We start from the raw sequence: 14,757 nt of genomic DNA, 5'->3' as shown, positions 1-14,757 counted from the left end.
CTACAAGCTGTTTGCCTGTCAGTGTGAACGTATTTATCAAAGTACAGTAAGAGCAAATTCACTAGTGTTATACTTTTTTGATTGGCTTCATCTTGAGTTTAAGTTCTCTTACCTCCTCTTTTCCCACTTGTAAAACTATATGGCTATATAACACATTTGCTGTTTAAACTTCAGAAATGTTAAAGTAGCTGACTGAATTTTATAGTTGGTCATGCTTGAACGTTTCCTTACTCGAATACAGGATCTTTATCCTGTAGAGTGCAATCATTTAATTCCTTTGCTATTTACCGTCTTTTATTGTGCTACCTAAATGTATCTCTTGCCTCATTCCTCCCACTTTTTATCTCTCTATTAACTCTACTGGCGACTGTCATTCTATTTTCTATTAATTTGATGATTGATTCTAAGAACATCATATGAGTAGAATCATAGAATTTTTCCTCTTGCAACTGTTTTACTTCACTTAGCATAATGTCCTCATCATTTCTCTGTGTTGCAGTGTGTGCCAACATTTCCCTCCTTTATAAAGGTTGAATGAGACCCCATTGTATATAAACACCACCTTGTAGGTATGTGCAGTTGTACTTTATCAGGCTGGTACCACAGCAGAATCAACTAATGATGCGTTCTCAGAATGTATCTCCATCATTAAGTGATGCATGACTCTACCACGTTTTGTTTATCCAGTGGATACAGTTGCTTCTGAAGCCTTTGGTGATTGTGAACAATGTCACTATGGATGTGGGTGTACAAATATCTGCTGAGTTGCTGCTTTCAGTCTATGACTACCTAGAAGTAGAATTGCTGGAGCATGTGGCATTTCTATTATTAAGGGATACCACACGGCTCTCCTCAGCAGCCATAACATTGTCATCATTAATGGCTAAGCGCTGTAGTGTCTCCACATCTCACTAAAATGTGTTTTTTTCTTTTTCTCCTCTTTCTCTCTTCCTCTCTCCCTTCTTTCCTTCTTTTTCCCTTCCTTACCTTCTTTTCCTTCTCCACTCCCCTTATATGTATTAATATAATCAAAACTTTAAACCCAATTCACTATAAACATACAAAACAATATGCTCTTCAGGTTATATACTAATAGAATTAGATTGTTTCAAAGCTTATTAAGATACTTGTTCAAAGTTGGTTTGATAGATGGGATAATCAGTAATTTTTAAAAGCCTCTGAGATGGTTCCTGACAGAGTGAAGTGATAATAAGAAAACTCAGTTGCACGGGTTCATGCCCTTTATGAATCTTGCTAAAAATAATATTTAACTACATTTTTAAATTTAAAAAACATTTCTTATAGACTATACATTTTCTTCAGTAAGATAGATACCAAAGGATGATACCTTGCCATGTCTCCTACAAGTGGAATTAAGTAAATTTCTTTGCTTTCAACAAGAAGGTAATTGTTAAATCAATCAATACTGTTGATAAGAATTAAAAATGACTCCTCTAGCAGCTCTCCTGTCTACCTGTGACTACGCAGGTGCCTCTTTTTCTCTTTCCTAATATACCTATCCTTTTTAAAATGTAAAAAATATATAACAGTATCAAAAATGAAAATGACTTCTCTATGATGCCAAAGCTTCATTGAAGCTCTAGCTCATTGAAGCAAGTTTTTAGTCTATTTGAGTTGTTGGTTTAAATTAAAAGAGGCAACCCCATGTGGTGTATAAACAAGTGTTGCTTAAGATTATTGCTTGCCCTTTTGGTTAACTCATAATTTAGAATATAAATGCAAAATTGGCTTTGTACCCTCAGTGGCTCTTGTGCCCTCTGGCTTCTGGGTTGGTTTGGCCACTGGGCAGCATTGACAAGAAATCAGAGGCAGCGAGGGTAAAGCAGGTTGTTTATTCCTGTGTCTTTCCAGGAGGGCTCACTGTAGGCTTAGTGGCCTTCAACCAAAGAACGGTTACTGTACTGTGGCTATCTCCATACCAGATGAAATGAAGCTGTCCTGAGGACTGGGTTTCAGTAATTACTCCTTCCTCCTCATACCCCTTAAAGCTTAAGGATGAAATGGGGCAAACCCTGAAACAAAGGGAATGGTTTGGTTGTTGAATCCTCTCATGTAAGCTTAAGAATGCAAGACAGTCCCTCCCTGGTGGCGCAGTGGGTTAAAGCACTGTACTGAGAATCAAAAGCTACTTCTGCATGAGTTCATGAGTTCGATCCCCACCTGCCCCGGAGGAGATCCACATGGCGCGGCAGACCTCTCCTGACCCGCTCGCTGCTCCCCTCAGCAGTGTACTTAGTCGAGCTGCCTGTTCTGTTCCCCACTCTGTCTCTGGTGAAGCCTCTCACTCTCCGCATCTCTGGCCTGTACCCCAGCTCTGTATGAATAAATAAATCTTTAAAAAAAAATGCAAGACAGACAGAAATAAAAAGGATTTATTCATGCAAAAAAGGAAGAGCTGAGAGACAGAAAAATTGTAGACTGGCTTGTTGTTAGATGTAGTCTGTCCTGCTGTGCAGATGGTGTCAGCTGAATAGAGAGCAGGGTGCCCAAAAGCCTCCTGAAAGACATCAGGTGTGCTCATGCAGCCCATGAGTTTTAATGACCACTCAGCTCCAACCCTCCTTCCCAGCAGCTTCCCCCAGCCTGTAAGGGGAGGAGGATGCACGCATACTGAGAATGTAGTGCTTGACAAGGGAGATCCTGGCAGCACTGAGGTGGGGTAGACTCTGGAAAGCCTGCACTACAGGTGATGCCCACTGACTCAGAGTTAGTTGCTCACTGTTCTTCTGGCAATGATAGCTAAGAGGTGCTACATTATATCTAGCAGTTTCTCTGCTCTTCACTAACACCTATGAAATTAGCTCCTTTTATTAAACTTTCTTATATTTTCCAGTTTGGGTGTGCCAGTTGTTTCTTGCTGGGATCCTGACAGAAATAGCTTTATGTATTTTTAGTCATAATGGCAGATAAGCCCTAATAACACTTATGTTCATTTGGGGGGCAATAGCTGAAGGTATTTGTGGAACCACCCCATGTAACCCTTTACTTTGTATCATCCATTATCTGTTAAAGAAGGGAGGGAAATGTTAGATGAGGAATAAGCTAATAATAATAGTTCATTTGAATATCAGTGTATACCCTACAATGCTATTTTACTTTGTTACTCCCTTTTTTCCATAAAAGATTGGAAGTTTGATTCTCTGTTCATTAATACCTCCTTAGGGGTATTCAAGTTGTATTATTTGACCTAATTCTGAGACAGTCTTGGATAGTGTTTTGACTCTCTCTTTAATTATTAAAGTTAATTGGAATTCCAGTATGGCAACTAATTTTTCCAGATAAAAACTCAGGCTTAAACACAGTTTAATAAGTATTACCTTATTTTTCATTTGGGTTAACAATCTTGAAACTGCCAGTATTATGTAAGTTAAATCTGAATTCACAACTCATTGGTAATGGGCAAATGTAGATTCTCTCGGAATGACATACTCTTATATGTGTCCTCTTTTTTTATTCTAACTTACAAATTATCACACTTGCAGGTATTTGAAATCATAGGAAAAAGAATTGTAAGAATTGTAAGAGGTTTAAAACATTGTCATAGCCCAAGAATTTAGAAAGTGTTCTAGAATATTGCTTTATTTCTTATACCTCTCTTATTCTGTTTGGCTTCCTGCAACAATATTCCTCAAATGAGTATAAACAACAGAAATTTAAATCTCACAATTCTGGAAGCCATAAGTCTGAGGTCAGTGTCAGCATAGTTAGGTAAGGGCCCTCTTACAACTTGCAGACTTCTTATACGGTGGCAGGGCCTGGGGAGCCCTGCGGAATCCTTTGTATAAGTACTAAATTCATTTAGGAGGTTCTACCCTTGTGGCCTGTCACCTCTGAAATGCCCCATGTACTATAACATCACCTTGGAGGTTAGGATTTCAACATGAGTATTGAGGGGGGAGACACATTCATACAGTAACAACCACTTTAATCAAAATTTACCCTTTTAATTGCTTTGTGGAAATCCTGACACCCACATGTAGTGCAACAGTGTTGATAAAATACCTGGGAATGAAAATCTCAGGCTTCAGACTAGTCTATTAGATCATTTAACCTAAGATTTCCCAAACTGAGTATGACATCAGAATTTGAGAAGCACTATATCAGTTTCCTGGAATTACATTTCATTAGATTAAAACATCTGATAATGGGTTAATCTCCAAATTTTACAAGTAATTACATAATCCAACAATAAAGAAACTGACCCAATTTAAAAATGGGCAAAGGAACTCGATACTTCTTTAAAGAAGATATTCAGATGGCTTGTAGACATATAAAAAAAAGTTCAACCTTACTTGTTATAAAAGAAATGCAAATCAAAGATGGTACATTGAGGCAGATGGAGTATGGTCACTGGTGTTTGTGGAGGCAAAACTAAAACAAACTTGTCAGGTTTTAAAACTGATATAATTTATTGACCACACATGTATCATAGATTAAGAAAATGATTAGGGCCTTCCCTGGTGGTACAAGGGGTTAAAGCCCTGTGAAGCTATCCAAGGCCACTGCAGCATGAGTTTGGTCCCCAGCCAAGGAGGTGACCCACATGCTGTGGCAGACCTCTCCTGTCCTGCCCGCTGAGGGGAGCCGCAGCAGTGTGTTTCAGCAAATCCACCAATTCTGCTTCCCACTCTGTCTGGTGAGCCCTCTTACCCCCCACACCTCTGGCCTGTACCCTAGTTCTTGTATGCATAAATAAAATAAATCTTGGGGAAAAAAAAAAGAAAATGATTAAATTTGCAAATAGTTTTTTCTTTGTAGGTAGAGGAAAACCAAACATTTTTCTGTAATCAATTATATTGAGCTATGTTTTCTCATAGTCAGCTGGTAGTGTAAACCCAGGCATGTTACTTCATCAAGCTTTATATTATGGGGACACAAACATGAATGTGTTCACTAAGTGGATCATCTGAGAATACAATACGTGTAATGTAGTCCAGAAGATGGAAATGACTTTCATGTGTTATGTTTAATGCTACAGAAACTCATCCTTAGTGTAAATTTTACTTTGGGGAGTTAATCACTTGCAGTATTTTTAGAGGACTTTTAAAGTTAGGTAGTTAAATATACCAAGGATTATTTGACAGTCTAATATAATTGATTCATTTAGAGTTTTTCTAAAGTAGTGACAGTTATATTAAAATGAAATTTTATTTTATAGTATTGACTCAAAATATAGTTATCAGATAAGTGCACACACACACACACAATTAAGATAGAATTTTCCAAAATGCACTAAATAAAAAAGAGCTGGCTTTGGCCTTTCTCTTTGGGAATCTCTCTTGGGATTTCAGGTTAGTTTTAGATCATGTTGAATGTAGATCATATTGAATGTATTTTTACCTTTTCGTTCTTTCAGATTCATCAGGATTTATTTTTGATTTGCAATCCAATACTGTACTGGCCCAGGGAGGAGCTTTTGAGAACATGAAAGAGAAGGTATGACTAGTTACTGTGAATGGTCATCCTGAATGTCATAGCAAAATTTAGGTACTAATACTTTCAGTGGCTACACAAATTCATTAAAAAGGTGAAAGTTTAAGACAAAAGAGAATACCACTATATCAGAAAGTAACCATGAAGGTTTTGAAGAATCAAGGCCGGTTATGTGCAAACCTAGCATTCCTTGCATATGTTCATATATATACACATTCAAATTCTGTAGAAGATATCTCACTGCTAATTATATTACTTACATGGCTAAGTTTGTCTCATGGCAGTCTGACTAGGATTTACTCATTCACCTGAATAAAATTCTGAAGTTCAGGAAACGTGACAGGAAGAAAATAAGTAAATCTTTCAAGAATATTCCTTTAGAAGAAAGCCAGGTATTTTTAGTAATATGATCTCTAAAGAGCTATATTGAGAAAAACATAAAACAGAAAGCTTTATGTGTATATTCTGTCTTATAAAAAACTATATTATTGATTATAGAGTCACGGATATATATTGGTTTAATAGCATTTTCATATTTTAAGTTATTAGTATCTTTATCTTTGAATCTGTTAAGTTTTATCTAATGTCAATTTTCTAGGTCATCAGAGCTAAATAATCTGCACATCTCAAAAATGTGATGATTTGGATATTTTTTTTTCTTTATTTTTTTCCCAGCATGGAAGAGTAAGCTTGTTTTGTTGTCATTAGAGAAGTTAAAAAACTTAAAACACAATTATCACTGCCAAAAAAATAAAAGAACCAAGGAACTAGGATACCATTCGACAGTTCTGTGGCAAGTGTATCTGGGATTCAGGTTTTGTTTTTTTTCAAAACCAAAATCTCCTACTTCTGTTCATGGAAAAGACTAGAAAGAATGATGCCATTTTAATCTTAAATGTATAAAATGTTAGTAATAAATCTGACCAAAACTTTGGCATGTATGTTTTAAAGTGCAGCTTCATTATCTAATGAAATTATAGACCTTCTATTCAGGAATTGTACTAGTACTTGTATGTCGTAGAGATGTTCTATTCTCACAAAAGGCCTTTTTTTTTCCCATTGGTAACAGTGTGTTTAAACTTTCTTTTAGACACCGAGGATTCAGCCCAAATAAGCATAGAAATGTTCCTTAGTGAATTTTTTATAATATCCAAACCTTAAAAACAGCCTACATATCTACCAATAGGAGAGTAAATGGGCTGTATCCATACAATGAAAATGCTACATAACAGGTAAAAGAAATACATGAGATATATTTATCAAAATGAAAAATCTAAAAAACTGTGAAAAAAAGCAAATTAAACATAGATAAATACAATATAATGCAATGCAAAGCAATAGTGTATATTACCTTTGTATACTTACATCATAGAAGTATGAAAACACTGAAACAGCACTAAATTCAAGGTAGTAATTTAGAGAGGAGAAATGGATTTATGAGAGACTTCATTAAGGCTTCAAATGCACCTATTTTATTTTATTAAACTGGCTATGCCAAATGGTGTTCATTATGTTTGGCATGCCTGAAATAGTTTATAATAATTCAGACTATCTCTACAAGTTATCATTATAGCATTATACAATTAAGTAGTGTTAAGTATAAAGGATTCTAAAAATGCGATACAAAAACCTGAGTTGTTGGTGATTCATTAAATTTTCTACCTTTCTCTATAATATACTAAAAAAATGAGGAAATGTTGATGCTAAACTAATGCTCGGAACCTCAATTAAACCATCCATTCTTGAAATAAAATCTAGCACATTTCTAGAAATGTTCTGCTTTTCTAAGTTTTGAAATTTATTTTTTATGTTCTTAGTAGCCATTCCCAAGAGATGGTTGTATGTGCTCTCACTGTACTTTTCATTGGAAATAAAATTTTACTCTTTATTCTTTGCAATAAGTTCAGCTGTCAGGTGACACCTATTGATGGTAGAATGAAATGACCCTGTTATCTTTTCCAGATAAATGCTGTGCGTGCTATAGTTCCCAATAAGAGCAACAATGAAATCATCCTGGTTTTGCAGCACTATGACAATTGTGTGGATAAAACAGTACAGGCATTCATGGAAGGTAATTCTAACCCAATTTTTCAGTAAGTTTATAGTCAAGTAGAAGTTGCTTCAGATTTTTGTAACATTTTCAGCAACCTGGTGTTTCATAGATGGTATTGGAAATCCCATGATAATGTGTATTCCTGTGCTTTGTGATATCTGTAATATGAGACAAGCTGAGAAAACTCTGACTTAAAATGGCCGGATTGGTATATAAGAAGTAATTGTGTGGCCAGTGGTGTAAGGGACTTGATTGGATTTGGATTGAATAAGAATTGAAGAAACTTCTAATGACTGAGTAGTGGTGCAGTGCTCCAGATGGCAAATTTAAAGACTCAGCATTCTCTTCCAAGCTCAGATACCATTTAGCTTGCCTCCAGTGAGTCAGTCAGATATATGGGTTTTAGTTTCCTTATGTAATATCGAGAATAATGGTGGGCTTAGCCAATCCTTCAGGTTTATAGATTTGAGCAGTATTTTACAAAATGTTTTCCTCATAACTCATTTGAGAGAAACTTTACCTGAAACTTATTTATCATTGAACAGTGAAGTCTGATTAAGTCTCTGATTGTGCTTTTCTGAATTTGCCAGTATAGAATAAACAGGCCCTAGTACTGTAAGTTTTCCCTTCATCATCTGTTTTCTTTATAATATTAGCATTTGGATCTAGATAGTACAAAGCTCTCTCTCAAACAGTATAGCCAAAGTGGTGTGTAACAGGAGGAGGAAGATGGGGAAGAAAGGGGATGGTATACTTGGGCTAACACCAGTCGATTTTGTATTTGGTTTAAGTTGTATAAATCTTCTAAAGCTTCAAAATGGTCACACTATATCATTAGTCTCTTCTTAGAAGAACTTATTGAGGAGATTACATGAGAAGGGGTTCTAAATAGGCTGGCTTCCACAAGGAAAGCATGATACAGCAATCTCATATTATTTCAGAAACTTGATCCTTAACTATTCCTCTAAGGAAATTGGGAAATTCTCCAGCAGTTACAAAACGCAGGAATTACTGTTTGTCATCATTAATGTGCTAGGAGAAGACATCTGTAATTGGTTTCTCTTTTCAGGTAGTGCCAATGAAGTACTCAAAGAATGGACGGTAACAGGCAAGAAAAAGGTAAAAATGGATTAAATTTAAAACTCTGATACTGATACTTACATTATAAAACAAATTTAGGTTCTGTAAAACATTTAAAAGAAAATTTACATGTGCATAGTCAGTTTACATGGTTAAAAAATTTCTTCTGTGCCCCACAGCACAGCCATGTATATAGAGTTACCCATACAGTCTTTTCTGTGTGGCTTAAGTCGGGGAACAGAATAACTTTGTCATAGTGCAGTTGCTGAAGAGATAGTAATATTAGGTAGGGATAAAACAAAAGCAGCTTCTGGGGAACAGTAGGCTTCACTAGAGAGAATGATCTGGTCCATTGATTTTTGACACAGCTCAGTTAAAATAATTCACGTTTTTAAGTCAGACAACTGTGTTGTAGTTTCACTTTTTAATAAGCTTTGATTTAAAGCATGAAGAGGGACTTTGCTACTATTAGCTATGCTATATGGAGGAATCTGATTTTCTCATTTAGAAAAGTATAAAGCTCTTTAACTGTGGAGTCAGGTGAGAACTGGATTTATATCCTATTCACTGCATGTTGGCTTGTGTCTTGGGATATTGTTTAACCTGTATATACCTTAGGTTTGTTCATTTCTAAAATAAGAAAGTAATACTAACAAATAGAAGTACTGACACAGTTCTCACACATTAGTTGTCCTTTCTTACCTACTGAGGCGAAATGCTGCCCCCAGTAGATACTAGCTCGTCCCAGTGCTTCCCTTGGATTTACTCCAACTCTGGCCATGTCAGTAAAATACTTGAAGTTTTTAATCATATATCTCTATTAGATCTGTTTGGGATGTTGGATGTTCTAGATGCTGGAGTTCTAGAATGCTTCTAGATGACGCTTAAGTTCATTTCATTAGAAATTCTGTCAGGTATTACCCAAACCAGACTTGAATTTTATTTTTTATATTGTTACACTTATCTATAAGGCAATCCTAAGAGGTGGCTGTATGTGCTCTCACTGGCAGTAAACAGTGATACCTGTTGGATTGGCTTCAATCACCCTGAGAATTTCTTCCAAGGAGAACCTAATATTACTCTAGCTTTTCCTGAAGTTCTCTATACCTGAAGGTTTGAATATTTGATTAATTTCTTTCCAGTTTTTCGTTCAACTTAAATAGCTGTGTCTGCTATGCATGCATATAATCTATATCCCAGAATTATATTTATATAAAATCTATAACCCAGAATTATAAATTATTAATAATGTAAGGCACATATCAGGCTGGGAAAGTATGTGTTTGGAGACACAAGCATTTTTTAAAGTTTAGGCAAAAAAAATCAGGCAGTTTTACGTATCCAAATTCAGTCTAGTTAATTGTTCAACAGTATGTTACCATGAGCAGTAACTGGGATGGCTTTTACCTTCATGGGCTAGTGAGGTGAAAACTTAGCTGGTTTCCATGGAGAAGTGTTTAAGATAAAGAACAATGAGAACTGTGGAAGGAGAAAATTATGTCTAGAACTCTAGCAATGGTCCTGTCAGAGATGGCCACAGAAAGGGTTTTGGGGACTGTTGATTCAGTCTCGTCAGTCTAGCCTGGGAAATGGCATTGCTAGTAGAGCTGTGAGTTGACAGAATAAAAAGTGAAGGACTCTTGTATGTTTTAATTTTACTACCTCGGCAAGTAAGATACTTATATAGCTCAAAGGTCCAAAAAATATTAATGCACTGAAACGTTTTTATTCCATCCATCTTCCTTAGCCATTTGGTTCTCCATCCCAGAAGCAAATACTGTTATTTCTTATGTAACTTCTCATGTAACTTTTATGCATTTATAAGCAAATAGGAATATATAATTTCTGTTCTTTTTAATGTAATATATATTAGAGCTTGCTTTATGTCAAATAAAAAATTATTCTTGTGTTTTGTGGATATATAGTCATCCTGCTGTTTGGCTGTACTGTAACTTACTTGTCCAGTTCTTTCTTGACCAACATTTGGATTGTTTTTCCCTATTCTTTGCTTTTCATAACAATATTTCAATGAATAATGTTGTATATATTCTATTTTACACATGTTAGTATTGTTCAGTATAAATTCCTAGAAGTGGAATAACTGAATTAAAGGATATGTGCATTTGAAAGTGTTACTAGATTGCCATACAGGTATTGCTTTGCACTCATCCAGGTAGTAGAGAATACCTGTTACTCTATATATCAGCCCTACAGTGTTATAATACTTTTGACCTTTGTTCATCTAGTGGATAAGAGATGCTATTGTAGTACATTGTATATTTTTCTCAGTGTTTTTCACAGCAGTAAAATACACATTTTACCATCTTAATTGTTTTAAGAGTACAATCTAATGATACTAAGAATATTCATAATGTGACATAATCCATCTACAGGATTGATTCTTAATAAACTAATTCTATACCCATTTAACAGTAACTCCCCAGTCCCTGACAGTAACAGTTCTGCTTTATGTCTCTGCGAATTTGACTACTTCATCGAAGTGGGATCTTACAGTATTTGTCATTTTGTGATTGTCATTATTATCCACCAATGGATAGTTTGAGTTTTAGCTATTTAGTTGCACTAAATATAAGTGTATCAGTATCTTTTTGAGACACTACTTTCAATTCATTTGGGTATATCCCAGAAGAGAAAATAGCATATCTTCTGGTAACTCCAGTTTTAATTTTTTGAAGAAGCACCGTGTTGTTTTCCATAGCAAATGTACTACTTTCCATCTTCTATGAGAGTTCCAGTTTCTCCACATCCTCCACAGTCAGCAAAGTGCTGGCTCCTTTCTGTTTTATTCACAGCAGCCTTCCTAATGAGTATGATATGGTGTCTCACAATTTTGGTTGGCTTTTCTCTAACGATGAGTGATTTCAACATTTTTTCAAGTGTTTGTTGATTATTTGTATACATTAAAAAATGTTTTGGGATAGATGTGCATTTATTTCTCCTCTGTATTTTATACCCCCTTTACTCCCCCCTCCTCAGTCGTCTCACTTCCTTTATTAGTATTCTTTTTTTTCCCCAGAGAGATTCTTCTTCCTCTTTTTTATTGAGAGTTTACAACAGTAAGTTCCAAGAGTACTTTTACTCACCATGCCCACCACCAAATACCCAGTCATCATTCATCACCAGCCAGCTAGCCCTGCCGTCATTACCATCCTTTCCTTTCCTCTGGCAACCACCATTCCGTTAGAGCTTAAGGTTTTTGTTGTTTTGCTTTCTGTTTTTTCCACAACTGAGTGAAATCTTATATATTTGTCTTTCTCCTTCTGAATTATTTCACTTAGCATAATTTCCTCAAGGTCCATCCACCCATGCTGTCAAAAATGGCAAGATTTCATCTTTTGTTTTGCATTTTTATGGCTGAGTGTAGTATTCCATTGTGTATATATACCAACCACATCTTTATCCATTGATTTATGGTCGGACACTTGTATCCATATCTTGGCTGTTGTGAATAGAGCTGCAATAAATACAGGAATGCATATGTCTTTTAAAGTTAGTGTTTTCATATTCTTCATGTAACTATCCAGAAGTGGGTTTACTTGAATGGTAGTTCTTATTTCATTTACTGTTTTCATACTGGCTGTTCCAGTTTACATTCCCTTCAATAGTGCGTGAGGGTTCCTTTTTCTCCCAATCTTCACCAATATTTATTATTTCTTGACCTTTTTTTGATATAACCATTTTTAACCTGTTTAAGGTGAAATGTCATTGTGGTTTTGGTTTGCATTTTCCTAATGATAAGCCATATGGAAGGTCTTTTCCTGCATCTGTTGGCTATCTATATGTCTTCTGTGGTGAAATGTGTTTAATTCATCCGCCCATTTTTTAATCAGGCTTTTTTGTTTGGTTGTTTATGAGTTTTTATTTTCCTTTGTTAAATGTTCTACTGTGTAAACAGCCAGTATTTATCTTTGTCATCCTGACTTGCTTTATTGCACATAATTCCCTCAAATTCCTTCCATTTTGCTGACAAAGTCAACTTTTTTTTTTTTTAACTTATGGCTAAAAAATACACTATTGTGTGGCTATACCATGTCTCAATCAATCCTCTGTCAGTGGGCACTTAGGTGGTTTTCATATTCTACCTACCTTTTGTAAATAATGCTGTAATAAACATATTCTACCTACCTTTTGTAAATAATGCTGTAGGGCCTGTAATGTTTTGAGTCAGTGGTTTATGCTTTTTGAATAGATGCTGAGTAATAAAAGTATTTCTATTTTTAGGTTTTTTTTTTTTAAGATTTATTTATTTATGCATATAAGAGCTGGGATTTATGCCAAAGGTATGGAGAGGTAAGAGCCTCCACCAGAGACAGAGTGGGATGCAGAACAGGCAGATCTCTTGAAATATACTGCTGAGGGGAGCAGCGGGTGAGACAGGCGAGGTCTGCCTTGCCGTGTGGGTCAGCTCCCTACTTGGGGCAGGAACCTGTGCTGCAGTGGCTGTCAGTAGCTTCATTGTGCTGAGACCGAACACCTTGCCCACCATTTTTAGTTTTTAAAGGTAAATTCAGATTACTTTCCCAAATGGCTGCATCGGTTTATACTAGGATTCTTCATTCTCCTCACTGCATCACCCTATCCAGTACGTGATGGTAGTGGTCTTTTTACTATGCCATTCTCACAAGTATGAGATCTTTGTTATTTTGACTTGCGTTTTATTTACTAGAAGTGATACTGAACATTTTTTCATGTATCTTTTGGTCTTAACGGATATCCTCTATAGTGACTTTTCTGTTCAGATCAGTTTCCTGTTTGTTGTGTGATTTTTTTTTTTTAATTTTAAAATTGAATGTATTTTTTGCATATCTTGGATATTAGCCTCTTCTCAGTTGTGTAATGTGTGAATATATTCTCTTATCTTATAGAATATCTTTTTAATTGACTTACTTTTTCCCACTGTGTAAAAACCTTTTATTTTTAAATATTTTATTTATGCATATAAGAACTGGGGCCAGAGGTGAGAGAATTCACCAGAGACAGAGTGGGGAGCAGGACAGGCAGATTGACTGAAATACACTGTTGAGGGGAGCAGCAGGCAAGATAGGAGCTTCTGTGCCCTGTGGGTCAGCTTCCTGCCCAGGATAGAATTCAGGCAGCAGTGGCTGGCAATAGCTTGATGCACTGAGACTTACCCCCTGCTCACCACCACGGAGGCCGTATTTTCATTTTCTTTATCCTCTTGCTTAATATCCTATTGTGTGTGTGTGTGTGTGTGTGTGTTTTATTTTTCATCAGTGTTGCCAGGACTGTTGCCCTGAATTTCCATCTTGTCATGCTCTCAACTCCACTGAATTGGGCCTCCTCTCGGGTTTATTGTCCTGGCATTTGTACTATAATCAGTCTTCTCTCATTTTGCGTCTGTATGGTTGTGGTAGACAATATTTTGACATGGTTTTGCACCTAAGGAGTCAGGAACTAGTCAGGTTGTAGGTATTAAAGAGGACCCACAAACAGGCATCAACGGAACATCTCTAGTAGGCCAAGAACTTGAACTGCCTGTTGTGAAGAGTTTACTCATGTGCAGGCAGGCAGGCAGGCAGCTCTTTTCAGATTCCTCAGCCTGGAGTTTAGTTGCAGCCTCTCCTATAAGAAAGCCCAAGTATGCTGACCCAATTTCTTCTACAGTAATTCTGTGTAACAAGCCACACACACAAGCCAGTAGTCCTTGGTTTCTGTCCTCAACTTTGCCACTTTGCAGCAGTGCACCCACCATTGGGTGCCTTCTCATGCACCCCCTTTCCCAGTATGGTCATGGGTTTTATGATTGTTGATGGTCGGAGCCTTGTTCTGCAGCTGCTTGGCTCTGTTCTAGAATTGCTCTTGACCAAAGTTTGCTTGGAGTGTTTCTACTATATGTGCTGATAATCAGTTTTTCCCTCAGGGTTTTGGCTTTGTTTTGTAATGCTTCCCTGGTGGGGGCTTAAAGGAGCTGAGCCCGGAATCTGCCTTGCCATGGTCTTGTGGGTTTTCCCTCCTTTGTGTTATTTAATTCAGTTATAGTAATTTTTCTATCCATTAGTTCTAGTTGTAACAATCTTACATGTTTTCTCAGTCTTTATTATGTTAGTGTTTTTCATTATTACTTTTCTTAATATGACAATTATGATTATAACTGTTACTAGAACTCTTCACCAGCATGTCTGCTGGTT

General features: G+C 36.3%; 1 protein-coding gene across 2 annotated transcripts in view; it reads left to right on the top strand.

The window, feature by feature from the left end:
- SPATS2 (spermatogenesis associated, serine-rich 2) overlaps positions 1 to 14,757 on the top strand; it is a 78,927-nt gene that overhangs the window by 31,452 nt on the left and 32,718 nt on the right. For both annotated transcript variants that reach the window (XM_012732634.1, XM_012732633.1), the window contains 3 exons: positions 5,378 to 5,457; positions 7,417 to 7,525; positions 8,577 to 8,626. In XM_012732634.1, coding sequence (XP_012588088.1) covers positions 5,446 to 5,457; positions 7,417 to 7,525; positions 8,577 to 8,626 — 171 coding nt within the window. In that variant the 5' untranslated portion in view covers positions 5,378 to 5,445. The remainder of the gene's footprint in view (positions 1 to 5,377; positions 5,458 to 7,416; positions 7,526 to 8,576; positions 8,627 to 14,757) is intronic.

Source organism: Condylura cristata, unplaced genomic scaffold (genome assembly GCF_000260355.1).
Source record: "Condylura cristata isolate star-nosed mole 26May11 unplaced genomic scaffold, ConCri1.0 scaffold00034, whole genome shotgun sequence".
NCBI classification, from domain to species: Eukaryota; Metazoa; Chordata; class Mammalia; order Eulipotyphla; family Talpidae; genus Condylura; species Condylura cristata.
The sequence above is the reverse complement of the archived record's forward strand: the minus strand, read 5'-3'. Positions and strand labels throughout refer to the sequence as shown.